Raw genomic sequence first — 16629 nt, 5'->3', positions numbered from 1 at the left:
CTTAAGGGACCACTATCATATATATATGCACTCTGTCATTGACTGAAACATCATTATATTGTGTATGGCTGTATATTTCATTATGTCCTAGGTGTAGTCATCTTAATACATATTTCTAAACTCTGGACTTCATAGTGTCAGATTATGAATAGACTGCAAAAGTATCAATCTCAGGCTATCCCCCTAAAAGACTTATCCTCAATCTGTAGAATGCATAAGAAGCTGTTGGGAAGTTGCTAAAATGCATATTTCTGGCACTTGCCCGGTAGACATTTTGGTTGAGTAGATCTGGGGCACAAGGTCCTTCATTTCTAACAAGCCCCTATGATCACTGGAATAGGTGTCTGTAGAACACACCAGAGAATGGTGTCCTAAAAGATTCATGGGACGTTCTCTGAAGATATATAGAGAAGGCTAGGTTAGGATTGTTATGTGACAGAGAAGTGCAGGAATCTTGGATGTTTGTCCTCATTTTGTCTCTTTGCTTTTAGCATCAAAGGGTTTTTTTTTTTTAACTTATGTGTTTAATTTTCTGGGAAAGTGAGGACTTTAGTGCATCTGCTATAAAATACCAGAAAACTTCTTTTTTAAAAGATGTTATTTATTTATTGTAGACAGAGGGGATATGAAGGAGAAAGAGGGAAAGAAACATAATGTGCCCTGACTGGGACTCAAACCTGTGTCCTTTCTGTTTGTAAGCTGGCACTCAATACACTGAGCCACACGCCAGGGCGATACCTGAAAACTTCTTAGATGTGGTTGTTCTGAAGTTAACCATGACCTTTTTGGAATCACATGATTATCCTACCAGGAATGCATGAACATATCTCTCTTTCCACATTAACACTGCAGGTGTTAAACATTTTTACAAATGTATTTTATTTTATTTTATTTTTATTTTTATTTTTTTAATTTTTATTGTTATTCAATTACAGTTGTATGTCTTTTCTCCCCATCCCTCCACCCCACCCCAGGTGAACCCACCTCCCTCCCCCACCTCCACCCTCCCCCTTGGTTTTGTCCATGTGTCCTTTACACAAATGTATTTTATTAATTGTAATAACAATTGTAATGCTATTACAATTGTCCCAATTTTTTTCTCCCCTTTATTCCCTTCCTCCTTATACTCCCCCTCCCACCAGTATTCCCCCCCCCCACACGTTAGTTCACATCCATGGATCATACATATAAGTTCTTTGGCTTCTCCATTTCCTATACTATTTTTAACCTCCCCCTGTCTATTTTGTACCTACCATTTATGCTTCTTGTTCCCTGTACCTTTTCCCCCATTCTCCCCCTCCCCCTCCCCGCTGATAACCCTCCCTGTGATCTCTATTTGTGTGAATAGGTTCCTGTTCTAGTTGTTTGCTTGGTTTGTTTTTTTAGGTTCATTGTTCATAGTTGTGAGTTTGTTGTCATGTTACCATTCATATTTTTGATCTTCTTTTTCTTAGATAAGTCCCTTTAACATTACATAGAATAAGGGCTTGGTGATGATGAACTCCTTTAACTTGCCCTTATCTGGGAAGCACTTTATCTGCCCTTCCATTCTAAACGATAGCTTTGCTGCATAGAGTAATCTTAGATATAAGTCCTTGCTTTCTAGCCCCTTCTTGCCTGCAAGGTTTCTTTTGAGAAATCAGCTGATAGTCTAATGGGAACTCCTTTGTAGGCAACTGTCTCCTTTTCTCTTGCTGCTTTTAAGATTCTCTCCTTATCTGTAATATTGGGTAACGTAATTATGATGTGTCTTGGTGTGTGCTTCTTTGGGCCCAACATCTTTTGGACTCTCTGAGCTTCCTGGACTTCCTGAAAGTCTATTTCCTTTGCCAGATTGGGGAAGTTCTCCATTATGTTTTCAAATAAGTTTTCAATTTCTTGCTCTTCCTCTTCTCCTTCTGACACCCCTATGATTTGGATGCAGGAATGTTTAAAGTTTTCTCAGAGCTTCCTAAGCCTCTCCTCATTTTTTTGAATTCTTGTTTCTTCATTCTGTTCTGGTTGAATGTCTCTTTCTTCCTTCTGGTCCAAACCGTTGGTTTGAGTCCCAGTTTCCTTTCCTTCACTGGTGGTTCCCTGTATATTTTCCTTGGCATAGCCTTCACTTTTCCCTGTCTTTTGCAACCATACTCAACCATTTCTGTGAGCATCCTGATTACCAGTGTTTTGAACTATGCATCTCATAGATTGGTTAACTCTTTTTTGCTTAGTGATATTTTTTCTGGAGCTGATCTGCTCTTTCATTTGGGCCATATATTTTTGTCTCCATGCACCTGTTACTTAGTAAGGGGCAGGGCCTTAGGTATTTGCCAGGGTGGGGCAACCATGAGGGCTGTGTTGTGGTGCTGTAGGTGGGGGAGGGGTCAGAGAGGAAACAATGCTGGTTACTCAGCTCTCCACAGACTTTCAGTCACTTCTTCCACTACCCACAAGAAATTGGGCCCTTCAGGTGCTGATTCCCAGGTGGGTAGTTTTGTGTATATTCTAGGACCCTGTGGGTCCCTTCAACAAACTCTCCTGTGAGGCTGGGAGTTCTCCTGCCACTGCAACCCCCACAGGTTTTTTCAGTTAGAGGTTTTGAGGCTTTATGTTCTGCTCTGGAATCCTGGTTTGTGAGGTCTGTCTCGCTTGCTAGTTGTTCCTCCTGGTTTATCTGCACACAAATGTGGGACTGCCCTGTCCGCCAGCCTCCGTCTCACCTGCCCAGTCCTCCAGACACCGCCTTGCCACCAGTCCTCTCCACCTCAGCTGCCTATCTCCACCCCACCTGCTGGTCTGGATCAATGTTTCTTCTTTAACTCCTTGGTTATTAGACTTCCATACAGTTTGATTTTCCGGTAATTCTGGTTATTTTTTGTTTAATTTGTTGTTGTCCTTCTTTTGGTCGTGCATGGAGGCAAAGTCTATCTACCTTTGCCTCCATCTAGGCCAGAAGTCCTAAACATTTTTATCTTGGCCAATCTGACACATGAAAATGTGATCTTCATTTTCATGTGAATTTCTTTAATTGCAGGCAGGATTAAGATTACCTACTGAATAACTATTTTTCACCTATATACAAATAATAAAAAATGAAAAAGCCAATTAGATGTTAAAACTCTCTTTATAATAGCAATACCTATTTAAATACCTCGTAATCAATTTTTTTGGTGTGTGTGTCATTTTTAAAATTTTGAAGTGTTTTAATTCCAATAAATGAATTTAGCAATAACTGAGCAAGATCTATAACAGATAAAACTTTAAATTCTATGGTAGGACATAAAAGAAGACTTAAATAAATGAAAATATGTACTTATTCCTTGGATAGGAAAGCTCAGCATTGTAAGAATGTCAGTTTGCTCTGAATTAAACCATGAATGCACTGAGATTCCAGTCAAATTGTCAAAACGACATTTTAAGGGTTTTACAAAATGATCCTAAAATTCATCTAGAAAAATAAAACAGGCAAAAATAGTATTGGAAGGACTAATCCCAGCAGATATGGAAATATATTTTAATGATTGAGTAACAAAACAATATAGCATTGTCACAGAACTAGACAGACGATTAATGAACAAAATAGAGACAAAATAGAGTGAAGTACACAGGAAAATTTAGTATATGATAAAGATGATCTTTAAAATAACCGTTGAGAACCAAGATGGAGGCATAGGTAGACACACTGCGCCTCCTCGCACAACCAGAACTGACAGAAAATCGAAGGGCAAGGAAGTCCGACACCAAGGAGATAAAAAAGAAACATTCATCCAGACTGGTAGGAGGGGCTGAGACTGGCAGCCGGGGTGGAGAGGACTCGTGTTGCCATGGTGGGACCGAGATTGGCGGAGTGTGGGATGAACGGGGCAGGCAGTCTGACCACTAGCAGACCAACCACCGTATCAACCAAGAGGGAAGGACTCTCTGTGGCGAAGAGAGTGGGGCAGAGCGGCGGGTAGCATCCCACGGTCCCACATTCGTGCATAGATAAACCGGGACAAACAGCGGGGAGCGAAGCAGACCGAGCAGCCCAGGGCTCCAGCGGCGGGGGAAATAAAGCCTCAAACCTCTGAGTGAAAACACCCGTGGGGGTTGAAGCGGCAGCAGGAGAAACTCCCAGCCTCACAGGAGAGGTCGTTGGAAAGACCCACAGGGGCCTAGAGCATCCACAAGCCCACCCACTAGGAAACCAGCACCAGAGGGGCCCAGTTTGATTGTGGGTAGCAGAGGGAGTGACTGAAATCCGGTGGAGAGCGGAGCAGGTGCCATTGCTCCCTCTCGGGCCCCTGCTCCACGTACAGCATCACAGCTCAGCGTCACAGCGCAGTGACCAGCATTACTCCGCCCCGGGAACACCTAAGGTTCCACCCCTTTTAGTAACAGACACACCAAGACCAAAAAAAAAAAAAAAAGGCCCAAATGACAGAACACTTCAAAGCTCCAGAAATAATTCAACTAAGCAGCAAACAGATAGCCAACCTATCAGATGCACAGTTCAAAACGCTGGTAATATGGACGCTCACAGAATTGGTTGAATTTGGTCGAAAACTAGATGAAAAAATGAAGGCTATGCTAAGAGAAACAAAGGAAAATGTACAGGGAACCAATAGTGATGCGAAGGAAACTGGGACTCAAATCAACAGTGTAGACCAGAAGGAAGAAAGAAACATCCAACCAGAACAGAATGAAGAAACAAGAATTCGGAAAAATGAGGAGAGGCTTAGGAACCTCCAGGACATCTTTAAATGTTCCAACATCTGACTTATAGGGGTGCCAGAAGGAGAAGAGGAAGAAGAAAAAATGGAAAACTTATTTGAACAAATAATGAAGGAGAACTTCCCCAGTCTGGCAAAGGAAATAGACTTCCAAGAAGTCCAGGAAGCTCAGAGAGTCCCAAAGAAGCTGGACCCAAGGAGGAACACACCAAGGCACATCATCATTACATTACCTAAGATTAAAGAGAAGGAGAGCATCTTAGAAGCAGCAAGAGAAAAGGAGACAGTGACCTACAAAGGAGTTCCCATAAGACTGTCAGCTGATATCTCCAAAGAGACCTTACAGGCAAGAAGGGACTGGAAAGAAGTATTCCAAGGCATGAAAGGCAAGGACCTACATCCAAGATTACTGTGTCCAGCAAAGCTATCATTTAGAATGGAAGGGAAGATAAAGTGCTTCTCAGATAAGGTCAAGTTAAAGGAGTTCATCATCACCAAGCCCTTATTCTATGAAATGTTAAAGGGACTTATCTAAGAAAAAGAAGATGAAAAATATGAACGGTAAAAATGACAGCAAACTCACAGTTATTAACGACCACACCTAAAACAAAAACAAGAGCAAAGTAAGCGAACAACTAGAACAGGAACAGAACCATAGAGATGGAGATCACATGGAGGGTTGTCAATAGGGGAGTGGGAGGGGGAGAGTGGGGGGAAAGGTACAGAGAATAAGTAGCATAAATGATAGGTGGAAAATAGACAGGGGGAGGGTAAGAATAGTGTAGGAAATGTAGAAGCCAAAGAACTTATATGTATGACCCATGGACATGAACTATAGGGGGGGAATGTGGGAGGGAGGGGGTGGGCAGGATGAAGTTGAGTGAAGGGGCGGAAAAGGGACAACTGTAATAGCATAATCAATAAATATATTTAAAAATTAAGATAAAATAAAATAACTGTAAAAAAGGGATAATCCAATAAATCAGTTATGGGTAATTAGCTGGTCATAGGGAAATATAGATTCAAAATGAACCAGGATTTAAATGTAAATGAAAAGCCATAACAGTAGAAAAAGGAGGTGAATTTTAAAAATAATCTTGGAATTTCATTGAACTGTTTAATCATGACACAAAACTCAGAAGTCAGAGAGATAAATGGTCAACAATTCTGACTTATAAAAAATCTTTTGTACAGCAAAAATGCCACAAACAAGATTAAATAAAGTATAAGCTGAAAGAAATTTGGAAAATATATTATGAAAGGCTAGGTTCTTTAATATGCAAAGAACACTTTCCAATAAATTTTTTTAAAATTCAAACAACCCAAACCAAAGTGACAGAAAAAATGCACAAGAATGTCACAGAACAAGAAATATTTATGTGTTATGAAAAATTGCTCACTGTCTTTAAATAAAAGCTACTCAGAATTAATGTCAGATTTTTCTCGTGGAGAGAGAACTTTAAAATATGTTAAGGTTTTACTTTTGGTGTAATTTATGGAAATTAATGTATTTAACAAACTGGCTGATATAGCCTGTGTTCCCTCATTCATGTATGGAACAGTAATGACTACACTGGGAGCCTTCCTGGGTCATGAAATGAAGGGGCTGAGTCAAGTAAACCTATGAAAGACCTTCAAACTCTGAAATAGGTTGAGCCTCCTATTTTCTCACTTCCCCTATTTGCATCATTTCCTCAATCTTTCTGGCATTCTCTAAGAATGGTGCCATTCCCTCATCCTTGCTGATACAGCTTTGTAAAGATTTACTAAAGGGACAGGGATATAGCACTCAGTATGTGCCAGGTATTGTTTTGAGCACTTTATAATATCAACTTACGTAACATTTAAAATTCTTATAAAGCATTCATCACATCTGGTAGATTGAGGAGCATAAGACCTGAGGGAAGTGACCATTAAGGGGCTGTCTATTAAAGAAGAAAATACTTTTACTTCTCTAGCAGCACACTTGAACTACCTTTCTTTTTTTTTTTAATTTTTATTGTTATTCAATTACAATTGTATGCCTTTTCTCCCCATCCCTCCACCCCACCCCAGGTGAACCCACCTCCCTCCCCCACCTCCACCCTCCCCCTTGGTTTTGTCCATGTGTCCTTTATAGTTGAACTACCTTTCTTACACCAGCTACTTCCTAGGCTGTCTGAAAGATTTTGAACTAAAACCAGTGGCTAGAACATACCTTCTGCACAGGTGGGCTCAGTGGAAGTCATCTGTCTCCACTGACTTTCAGAAGGATCCCATGGAACTGAACCTCCCAATGAACTTCTAGGAGGGATAGGGCATTGTTCCACATTAGCCTACTGGTTTGGTTCCTCTCCCTCACTGGTAGGCTTCAGGAATGGCACTTGGCATACCTGTCCCCCTGTCTCCCTTCCATCAGTACAGGAGGATCAAGGGGAATTAAATAGCCCTGGAATTAGAATGTGAGAATGAGTCAGCTGCCATGTTGCCAAATTCCACCCACGAACGGCAAAACAAGGACCCTTCTAGGACAGCACACCCTGTTGAAAAGTCTGGGGCCCACAAGATGTTGTTTCCTGACCTCCCTGCCCTGCTGAGAGCCTCTAAGTGCTGCGGCCAGGTCAGGCTGTGCATCTGAGACACACGACAGGCTGATGTGTGGACCATGCTGAGATATAAGCTGATTAACATCAGAGCTTTGGTCTAGCAGGAGACTCTCTCTTTCATGTTGCTTACACCCCTAGGCCTCCCTCCCCATTTGGAAAAGTGGGTGAGCCTCTGCCTCTAGGACTTTTTCAGTTTACACTGTCAACACTCTCCACACTTTCCGGTGAGTCCAAATGGCACCTCCTCTACCTGAATCTTGCTCTCTGCTGAAGGCAGCTTGGGGTAATTTTGTCATTCAATCAGCTAACAAATACTCATTGATTGCCTCCTAGGTGCCAGGCACTGTCATGATCCCAGCACACTAAAACAAAAACAACGATCCTGATACCAGGAAGTGCACAGCCTATTTTTGAGCCACACAAGTTCACAAAGATGATAGTATAATGCTTGAATATGCATGAGTGTAAAGGGAAGAGGGGAAAGAGCATCTTTTCTGGATGGAGGGTTTGCTGGACTGAGCTTTCCAGGAAGCCACCAGTAGGAGAGCATCAACTGAATGGGGAGGGGTGGACAGAGGAAAAAGCAGGTGCATGACCCAGAAACAGACATAAGCACAAGTTCCCAGAATGGCCATTTGCTTGGAATTCCTGTAGCTTTGAGTGTGAATGGTGGCTATGAGATATGAAGCTTTGTCCCGCTAAGGTGTTGGGTTTTATCCTGAGGCAATTGGAAGACATAGAAGAATTCTGTTCACATGAATACTTTATAGATTTTCAGTTTTGAAAGATCCCTATGGTGGGCATGTAGATAGTAGATTGCAGGAGGCTTAGAGAAGCATGTTTAGTTTTTGTTGTGGGGAGGCAACATAAGTGCCATGCCCAGAAACTGAGTTGACTTTGCCAGCAATTTATTTAGCACAGATTTGCTATGGGAATTAGAATCATTTGACAGGCCAATAGCATACAGGCCAATATCTCTTAATGAGTCAAATAAAAAAAAAACAACACACTCCCAACAAATGACAGATTAATCATACTATTGTTCAGGCAAAGGGAGATGAAGGAATAAAGTCCAAGGAGGCACTTGGCAGAATCAGTGACCAAGTGCCTAATTTCCAGATTTCCAGCTGCCAGAGCAAAAGGAAAAGTCTCCTGTTGCCAGAGCATTTTGCTAGGGGATGAAGATACCAGTGTTGATAGGTGAGCTAATTTTTTCCCCAGGGTTGCTGCCTGGTCACCCCTGGCTAGGATGAGTGCCTCACCAAGATAGGGGTGAATGCCCCATCTTAAATAGTCCTCACAAACTTTCCGCATTTGTAGTCTAAACGTCCCTTTGGCCATAGTTGCTTCCACATGTTCTTATTGATAAGAAGGGGCCCCTCGGCAGCTGGCTGCTTATCAACGACCACAGATGTAGGGTGATGACATCCTGGCAGGACTTACTTCATTCTTCTGTCAAACGGCTTTTTTATCATAAGCAAGTTAATTAAAAGAATTTCATTTAAGTCATGAACAAATGGATGTGAAATCATATTAACCCAATACACAACAAGACAACTGCAGAAATCTTTGTAACAAATGAAGAGGGAGGCAGGATCAGTAGAGGAGAGGCTGCCAGGGCAGGTAAGCTTCTTTACTTAGTGTTGAGGGTTGAGAGAGGGGAAGCACTTAGGCGCCTCCATGATTTCTGCCTTGAGAAGTAGAAAGTTTATGGAAAGAGCAGCTAATCTATGGGTGAAAGGCATTTATCAGGCTCTGACAGGTTACAATTGTGAAGCTCATTTGCTGTTCAAGTAGTGAGGACCAGCTAGCTCAATAGGAATGTAATGTCTAGATATGGAAGAGATAGGTAGTGTCTCTGGCCCCCTGAGCCTGTTACCACAGACCATGCACAGGTGAGTCCATAAAATGCTCTACTGCTCAGTGTCCACTGTTGGAGGCGGTCGCCCCTCCCTGATCCTGACAGTTTTGCTTTTGATTTTGACCCTCACTCTGGTTTCTTCTAGTCCCTGCAGTCAGTGTCTCCTTAGTAAGGGGGCTCTGCCTGCCCCATGGACTCCAACTTTCCCACTTCTCCTACCATTTGTGTCTCCTCTTGGTTCCAGAGGGAATCCAGCCCCTGCCCTGAATCCCACCCTCCATCCTGACCACTTGGCCTCCCGGTAGCTTGGCAGTCCCCACTGCTTTCAGCGTGGGTAGGGCTCAGATAGTCAAGAAAGAAACCTTGGATAATGCTGACATTTAAGGGTCAGACTGTGAATGAGGGTGAAGGAACAGCAGTGTGAGCGGGGAGCATCAGAGGGTGGAGGGAGAAGAAATCCAAGTTATACTTCCTGACTAGTTTGTAGTAACTATTCTGAGTGATTTCTGGGAGTCCTGACATTCTATACATCATTTAGTCTAGAAAGTCTACAGTCTTTTCCATTAAAATTGACTGTGTTTATACCTTGGCAAATTCCAATTTACCTGTCTCGATGCCTAGCACAGTGTCCAGCATTTGGCAGACACTTGATAAATAGTTGTTGAAAAAAATGAACGAAAGTCATTGGATGCCATAGTCTCATTTAGTCCTAATTACAGAAGGCCTGTGAATGCCACCTTCCAGCCTTTTGGGTCTCTGCAATGGGCCTCTCCTGAAATACAGCCGAAGGAGTTCCCAGGTTGCTATTTTACATGTCTGCAAGAGGTTCCGATGAAGTACATTCTCACCTTTCTAAGGGTCTTTCGTATTGTGGTTGCACAGGTTGTTCTAGCAACAATTTTATGATACCAACAGGGTATCCTGCAATTTAATTATATTCTGATGCTAACAACCCTAAATGAGCACAGACCCCGCAAATTAAGGACTCAGACCTACAAGATTGCCCCTCACTTCAGATGCCAGCTGCAAGTCTTGGGAATCTGCAAGTTACCCTCACTTTTCTGCCCAACAGACTGCAAATCTGGGGGTTCCCATACTACTAGACTTGTGATTACAATTTTCCTATAAAGGATACAAGTCAGGGTTAGCCAGGTGGAAGAGGCTCACAGGGCAAGGTGTGTGGCAGGGGTGTGGAGCTCCCATGCCTTTGTTGCTCATGCTGCTCTCCTGGCACTTTCACCAATCTGAAGCTCTCAAGCCTTGTGTTTACGAGTGTTTATTGAGGCTTCATTACTTAGCTATGCTAAGTATCCAGCCCCCCTCCACTTCCCTAAAGGTTGTGGAGTGAGGCTGAAAGTTCAACCCTCTAGTCCTGTGGTGGTTTGCTCAGGTGACCAGCCCCATACTGAAGCTGTCTAAGGCCCCTCTCTATCAGAGACTCAGGTTTGGTCTAATGGGGCTCTCGATGAATAACAGGAGACACACCCTATAACTTAGGAAACTCCATGGGTTTCAGGAGCCCTGTGCCAAGAACCAGGAACCAAGGGTACATGCATATTTCTTATACCACAGTAGTGAAAATGTATTTTGGCAGACTACAGTGGTTGGTCCTTCTAATCTCAGTTCATATTAGAGGGACTTTCACTGGCCCTCCAGACTCTTCAGGTAACAACCTGTTCTTCAGGAGGATGGGATATTCCCCTCCCCTGCCTCCACCCCCAACTCCAGCATATTACGGTTTAGGATATTTTGAACACATATAATCCTTATCTACAAAGATTGAAAGAATGGCCTCTGGAGGGTGGGTGGCAGCGGGTGGTTGTGTTGTCATGGCCTGACGAGAGCAAAGTAGGCAAAGCCAGAAGCCTTGGGTTCAACCCTGCCTCCACCCCCAGTTCCCTCTGTCATCTTGGGAAAGTCATTAATCTAACAAGACCCATTTCTAAATGTGGGACAAGTCTAAGGACACATTTTTCTTAACTCTCCATTTCAAGGTCCAGCACTGTAGATTCTGAGATAATTAGCCCATCTGGTTTACTGTTATCCTCAGCATAGATTGTGTTTCAAGTGACTTTGTTTTTACTTTAATCTGGCAAAACCTCTTCCACTCCTCTTTGTGCCATAATGGGACTGATGAGAGGGGAGCTAAGGAAGTATTTAACTGTGTATGTGACCTTTTCTCTTCTGAGGGGTGTCTGGAGCTTCATTGACTGCCAGTTGTGCCCCTACCCCCAGGTGAAGATGAGTAGGCCACACCATGTTTTATCTGTTCCGCGTTTGGGCAGAGATGAGCACCACCCTTCTACCTGTGGTTTGACAAAGACTGCCAGGAAGAAATTTTAAAATGGGATAACATGCCAAACTGAACATAAAAAAGCTCTTTTCTGGAATGCTTCAAACGTAAAATTCATTGACACCAAAAATCTTAAGATTAAAAAATAATACCTGCAAGAGTCTGGGCTTCTGTGTAAGAAACAAGGTAGAAGGCAGATTCAGCAGCATAATTTTTCCCAGTATGTGTTTGGTAAGAAGGATTATGAAGTACTGGTTCCAGCTGGCATTGCTTAGGAGGCCTCTCTCATCTGGTGTGGAATCCTGGGACCGCCAACTTTATTTAATATGGTATGCTCTAGTTAGGCCCTTTCCCAGCAAGTACCTGAAACATTCTCCACTCATATGATTTGGCGTAGTAGAGAATTTAAATGCCAAGGTAGAATTTTCCCAGTACTTTTATAAACAAATTGTAGCCATTCGTGAGGAATTTGGCAGGGGTGGAGGAAAGGGAAGAAGATAGAAAGAGAAAGTCTCTTCACTCGCCCCTCCCAGTTCTTATTTTCCGTCTTCCCTTCTTCTTTTTCTGTAGTCCTCTGAGTCCAGCATTATGTTCTCTCTCACCCACAGCATTAGAGAAACTTCCAGATTCTCCCCACAGCCCTTCTCTAGTCCATTTTGTGCACTGTGTTTTCCTAGAATGTGCAGCTTTCTAGTGGACCCATCACAGTTCTTCATTGGCCACTGGGTATTTTTCTGCCCATCTCTGCGATTCCTGCTGGACTCTCTCTCACACACTCTATCATTCATTTGTAAATCCACCATTACACCCAAGGCAGGGATGGGTGCATAATCGACTTTTAATACTCTCTGGGGGCAAGGGCACTCCTCACCATGGACCTTCATCAGGCCCTTGCACCACAGTCCTCACCTGTGTGCTCCCTGCCCTGCATGGCCCCACTACAGATGACCCCCTCCAATTCATCGTATTCGGTTCCATTGATCAAAGGGCATCACTTTCTACCCCTCTACTGGTTACCTACATATTACAAGTGTTACAATGTTGTGGATTAGAGTGACTGTGCCCTCAAATGTAGATTCCAGAAGGCAAGGACTCGTGTTTTATCTAGCACCTACAAGAAGGATTGGCATAAAATACTGCTCAACAAATATTTGTTGAATAAATGAATAAACTTCTGGAGAATAGAAACTGTGACTTTTTAACATTTGGCTACACCACAGTATCTTTACATGAAAAGTAGATCAATAAATGTCATTTTAGATTGTTTATTTGAATGGAGTTCATGTCCTAAAAGCTTTGCAGGAACAGCTGTTTAAAGGTCAAAGTCCAAAGATGCCAGACTGCATCATAGCTGTTGTAGCTATAACATGTTCATTTCCAAACTCTCTAATCATGCCACATGTTTTTCTCTGATTTGTGAAAAATGATATAATGGACTCTTAAGAAATGTGTGCACAGAAGCACACACACATTTTGTAAAATATTGAGTCATTATTATGGGGAAAATATTTGAAATCAACCCTACCTCAGAAAGCTGGAATGTATACATAATGATTTTTCCCACTGTTCTAGAATTCTTTACTCCCATGTGACTGGGACAGTATTTTACATATGCACCTCTTGCATCCATGGATGCCAGAGACCAGGTTTCCAACTTTAAAAAGTCTTATCCGTACTAGATTTTTAATACTTTCTGAGCCATGGAGTTGATATTCTCCAGGAAAATAAGGGAGCTGTTTCCACATGAGCTTTTTGTTTGGTCTGCTGGGGTTACTTATATTTTACAAATGAGTATTCATTTCTGTCTGGGTTTGGCCTCTTTTCCAGGGAAGTTCCCTTGAAGGATGCGAAGGAATATGCTGAATCTATAGGTGCCATCGTGGTTGAAACAAGTGCAAAAAACGCTATTAATATCGAAGAGCTCTTTCAAGGAATCAGTAAGTACCTAGAATTGTGTTTTTAGCTTAGCTTACATTTTTTATGCCTCTGAGAGTCGATGGATGAAATTACAGACCTCTGAAGTAGAGCTGTTCCTTGTTGTGAATTTGTCTGATGATGTGGATATAAAACTCCAAGCGTGCTCTTGTCACCACTGACCCATCTTGTCTCCCAATTCTAAATTTCCATACTTCTGCTCTTTCACCTGGTAATTCCACTCATAACCTGGTAATGTTTTGTGAGTCAAAATGAAGTAACTCTGTTGCAAAATAAAATTTATTTTAATTACACAATTATTCTATAGCATTTTACGTGTAGGGCTAGAAAAATTAATTTTTGTTTTACCCATCTAAGTTATTCTGGCTGGACTAATCAAAATAACATAAGACAGATTAACAAGACAATATGACTAAATTGATTACTTGTGTACATATGAGGGCTTCATAAGAATATGGGACCCCAGGACAAAATTGGCAATTGAGGCTTATATGCCATTTTGAGCTAAGGAGAAGGGGGGATGGGTTGTGGTTTGGGAATTCGAAGGGGAAGAAGGCAATCCACATGGCGATAGAAAAATAAATGACTGATAAATAAATGTTTGCTGGGCCATCTTAACGATGGTACACAGAGAAGAGATGACAGATCAAATGGGCCTTGCTATGTTCCTCCCTGTTTGTCATGCTGGTTTATATGAAACTACAGTTATCTGTAATGACAGCTCCCTTCCTGGAACATGTCATCTATTTAAATCCTTTTAGGCAGTTAGGGGAAGGTTAAAGGTTTTTCTTTAGTCTTTCTTTTCTTAAAAATAGCCAGCTTAAAAAGATCAATATCTCAAAAGACATGTTTTGGGGTGACAAACTCTGCTTTCCCTCATATATTAGTATGTCGAGGGGAGGAGAAAGAAAATAGACAGTGAGGAGGTAGATAAAACTAAAGTCACCCATTTAACTGAATGACTGTAGGCAAACAAGAGAACCTTTTAGTTATTTTCTTTTGCTTGATGATCACCAACAAAATAGTGTCTCCACCCACATGACCTGAAATTGGGAATTGGATGGAGAGTCGATTTGTAAATATTTGCCTCATTTCTGATCAGCTCATTAATAGAAGGTGCTGGCTCACTTCTCCATCTCCAGTTCTGGGTAATGTTATGCTTCCTTTTCTTTATGCTGGCTCCCCATAAATAACCTTTACCTAAGAGCTCTCTCACAGCTGCTAGACCAGATTTCACCTCCACAACTTCTCTGGTAATGATGTTCTGTTCTGAGTGCCCCCAGAGAGCTACCTGCTGGCAGTGATCTTGGGAAACTGTGTCCTGAGATACCTTTGGAGAATAACTGGGGACTTTACAAGAGGTGTAAGTGTTTCCTAAGGGTCACCTTAGGAAAAGTTGAACTCCTGAACAGTTGGCAGTTGTTCTCAAATATCTTGGCTCCAGACAGTTCCATAAGGGAATTCCAGAAGGGAAACTAATAGTTTGATCTCTCTGAGGTCATTGTTGGCAGTGCTCTCAAAGTCAGAGGGGCTGTTACTTCCCAGAACAGATTTTATTTCCTTTTAACTGGTTTTGGTTCATTACTTCAGACTCTGAGAACCCACATCAGGGAATATTTTGTTTCTTTTGGCTTGATGGAGAATTCAATGGAGATGAGGAACCCTGACTGGGTTACTTATGCCACAGATATGCACAGAACAATGCAGCCCCCCACCCTTTTGTTTACTGGGACTGCATCACCTCTTCTTCCTGTCTCCTTCAGAAGGATTCATTCTCTTGCTGTCATTTCACATGGTCAACAGAATCATGTTCTCCAAGATCATCGATCTGAGTGGTTGAACTCTGGAGTGCTAGGGCTGTAATTTTATATTGGAAGCCCCATATTCCCAGACTGCTATTCCTTCCCGAAAAATGGGCCATGGGTGCAGTGCTCTGTGGAGAAGAAACTTCTCAGCTGCCCTCCATCGCTGTGTAACTGGGTGACATCTGAGAGGGTTGGCTTGAACTCATTCTATTAACCTCATATTTCCTGCGGTCAGACTCATTTTTCTGGTGGAATTTGGCTTTTCTGGTAGGTTAGGCTAATTGTGCAGCTATTAAATATATTGTTTTTATTAAAGCTTTTAATTAATGAAGCTAGGACTTCCGCGGCCAAGATGGAGGCATAGGTAGATACACTGTGCCTCCTTGCACAACCAAAAGAAGGACAACAACAATTTAAAAACAAAAAACAATCAGAACTGACAGAAAATCGAACTGTGTGGAAGTCTGACAACCAAGGAGATAAAGAAGACACATACATCCTGGCCAGTAGGAGGGGTGGAGCCGGGCAGCCGGGCAGAGAGGACTCACGGCAAGGAGGTGACTGGAGGACCCAGTGAGGTAGCGGATTGTGGACTGGGCGGTCCCACATTCATGTGCAGGTAAACAGGGAGGAACAACTGGGGAGCAAGACGGACTGCACAACCCAGGGCTCCAGCAGGGAAATAAAGCCTCAAACCTCTGATTGAAAACACCTGTGGGGGTTGACGCAGCAGCAGGAGAAACTCCCAGCCTCACAGGAAAGCTCTTTGGAGAGACCCACTGGGGCCTAGAATGTACATAAACCCACCCACCCGGGAATCAGCACCAGAAGGGCCCACTTTACTTGTGGGTAGCAGGGGAAGTGGCTGCAATCCGTCAGAGAGTAGAGCAAGCGCCATTGCTCCTTCTCGGCCCCTCCCCCACGTACAGCATCACAGCGCAGCAACCAGCGTTACCCTGCCCTGGTGAACACCTAAGGCTCTGCCCCTTTATGTAAGAGGCGTGCAAAGACAAAAAAAAAAAAAAAATGGCCCAAATGAAAGAACAGATCAAAGCTCCAGAAAAAAATACAACTAAGCAGCAAACAGATAGCCAACCTATAAGATGCATAGTTCAAAACACTGGTAGTCAGGAAGCTCACAGAATTGGTTGAATTTGGTTGCAAATTAGATGAAAAAATGAAGGCTATGCTAAGAGAAACAAAGGAAAATGTACGGGGAACCAATAGTGATGCGAAGGAACCAGGACTCAAATCAATGGTGTGGACCAGAAGGAAGAAAGAAACATCCAACCAGAAAAGAATGAAAAAACGAGAATTCAAAAATATGAGGAGAGGCTTAGGAACCTCCAGGACATCTTTAAATGTTCCAACATCCAAATTATAGGGGTACCAGAAGGAGAAGAGGAAGAACAAGAAATTGAAAACTTATTTGAACAAATAATGAAGGAGAACTTCCCCA

At 42.5% G+C, this 16629-nt stretch overlaps 1 protein-coding gene across 2 annotated transcripts in view; it reads left to right on the top strand.

The window, feature by feature from the left end:
• The window catches only part of RAB31 (RAB31, member RAS oncogene family), a 156908-nt gene that overhangs the window by 126334 nt on the left and 13945 nt on the right, over positions 1 to 16629 (top strand). For both annotated transcript variants that reach the window (XM_024580430.4, XM_045187847.3), the window contains one exon: positions 13258 to 13367. In XM_024580430.4, the coding sequence (XP_024436198.1) occupies positions 13258 to 13367 (110 nt within the window). The remainder of the gene's footprint in view (positions 1 to 13257; positions 13368 to 16629) is intronic.

This window comes from Desmodus rotundus, chromosome 10 (assembly GCF_022682495.2).
Source record: "Desmodus rotundus isolate HL8 chromosome 10, HLdesRot8A.1, whole genome shotgun sequence".
NCBI lineage: Eukaryota > Metazoa > Chordata > Mammalia > Chiroptera > Phyllostomidae > Desmodus > Desmodus rotundus.
Note: the sequence above shows the minus strand (reverse complement) of the source record. Positions and strands in the feature narration are given on the sequence as shown.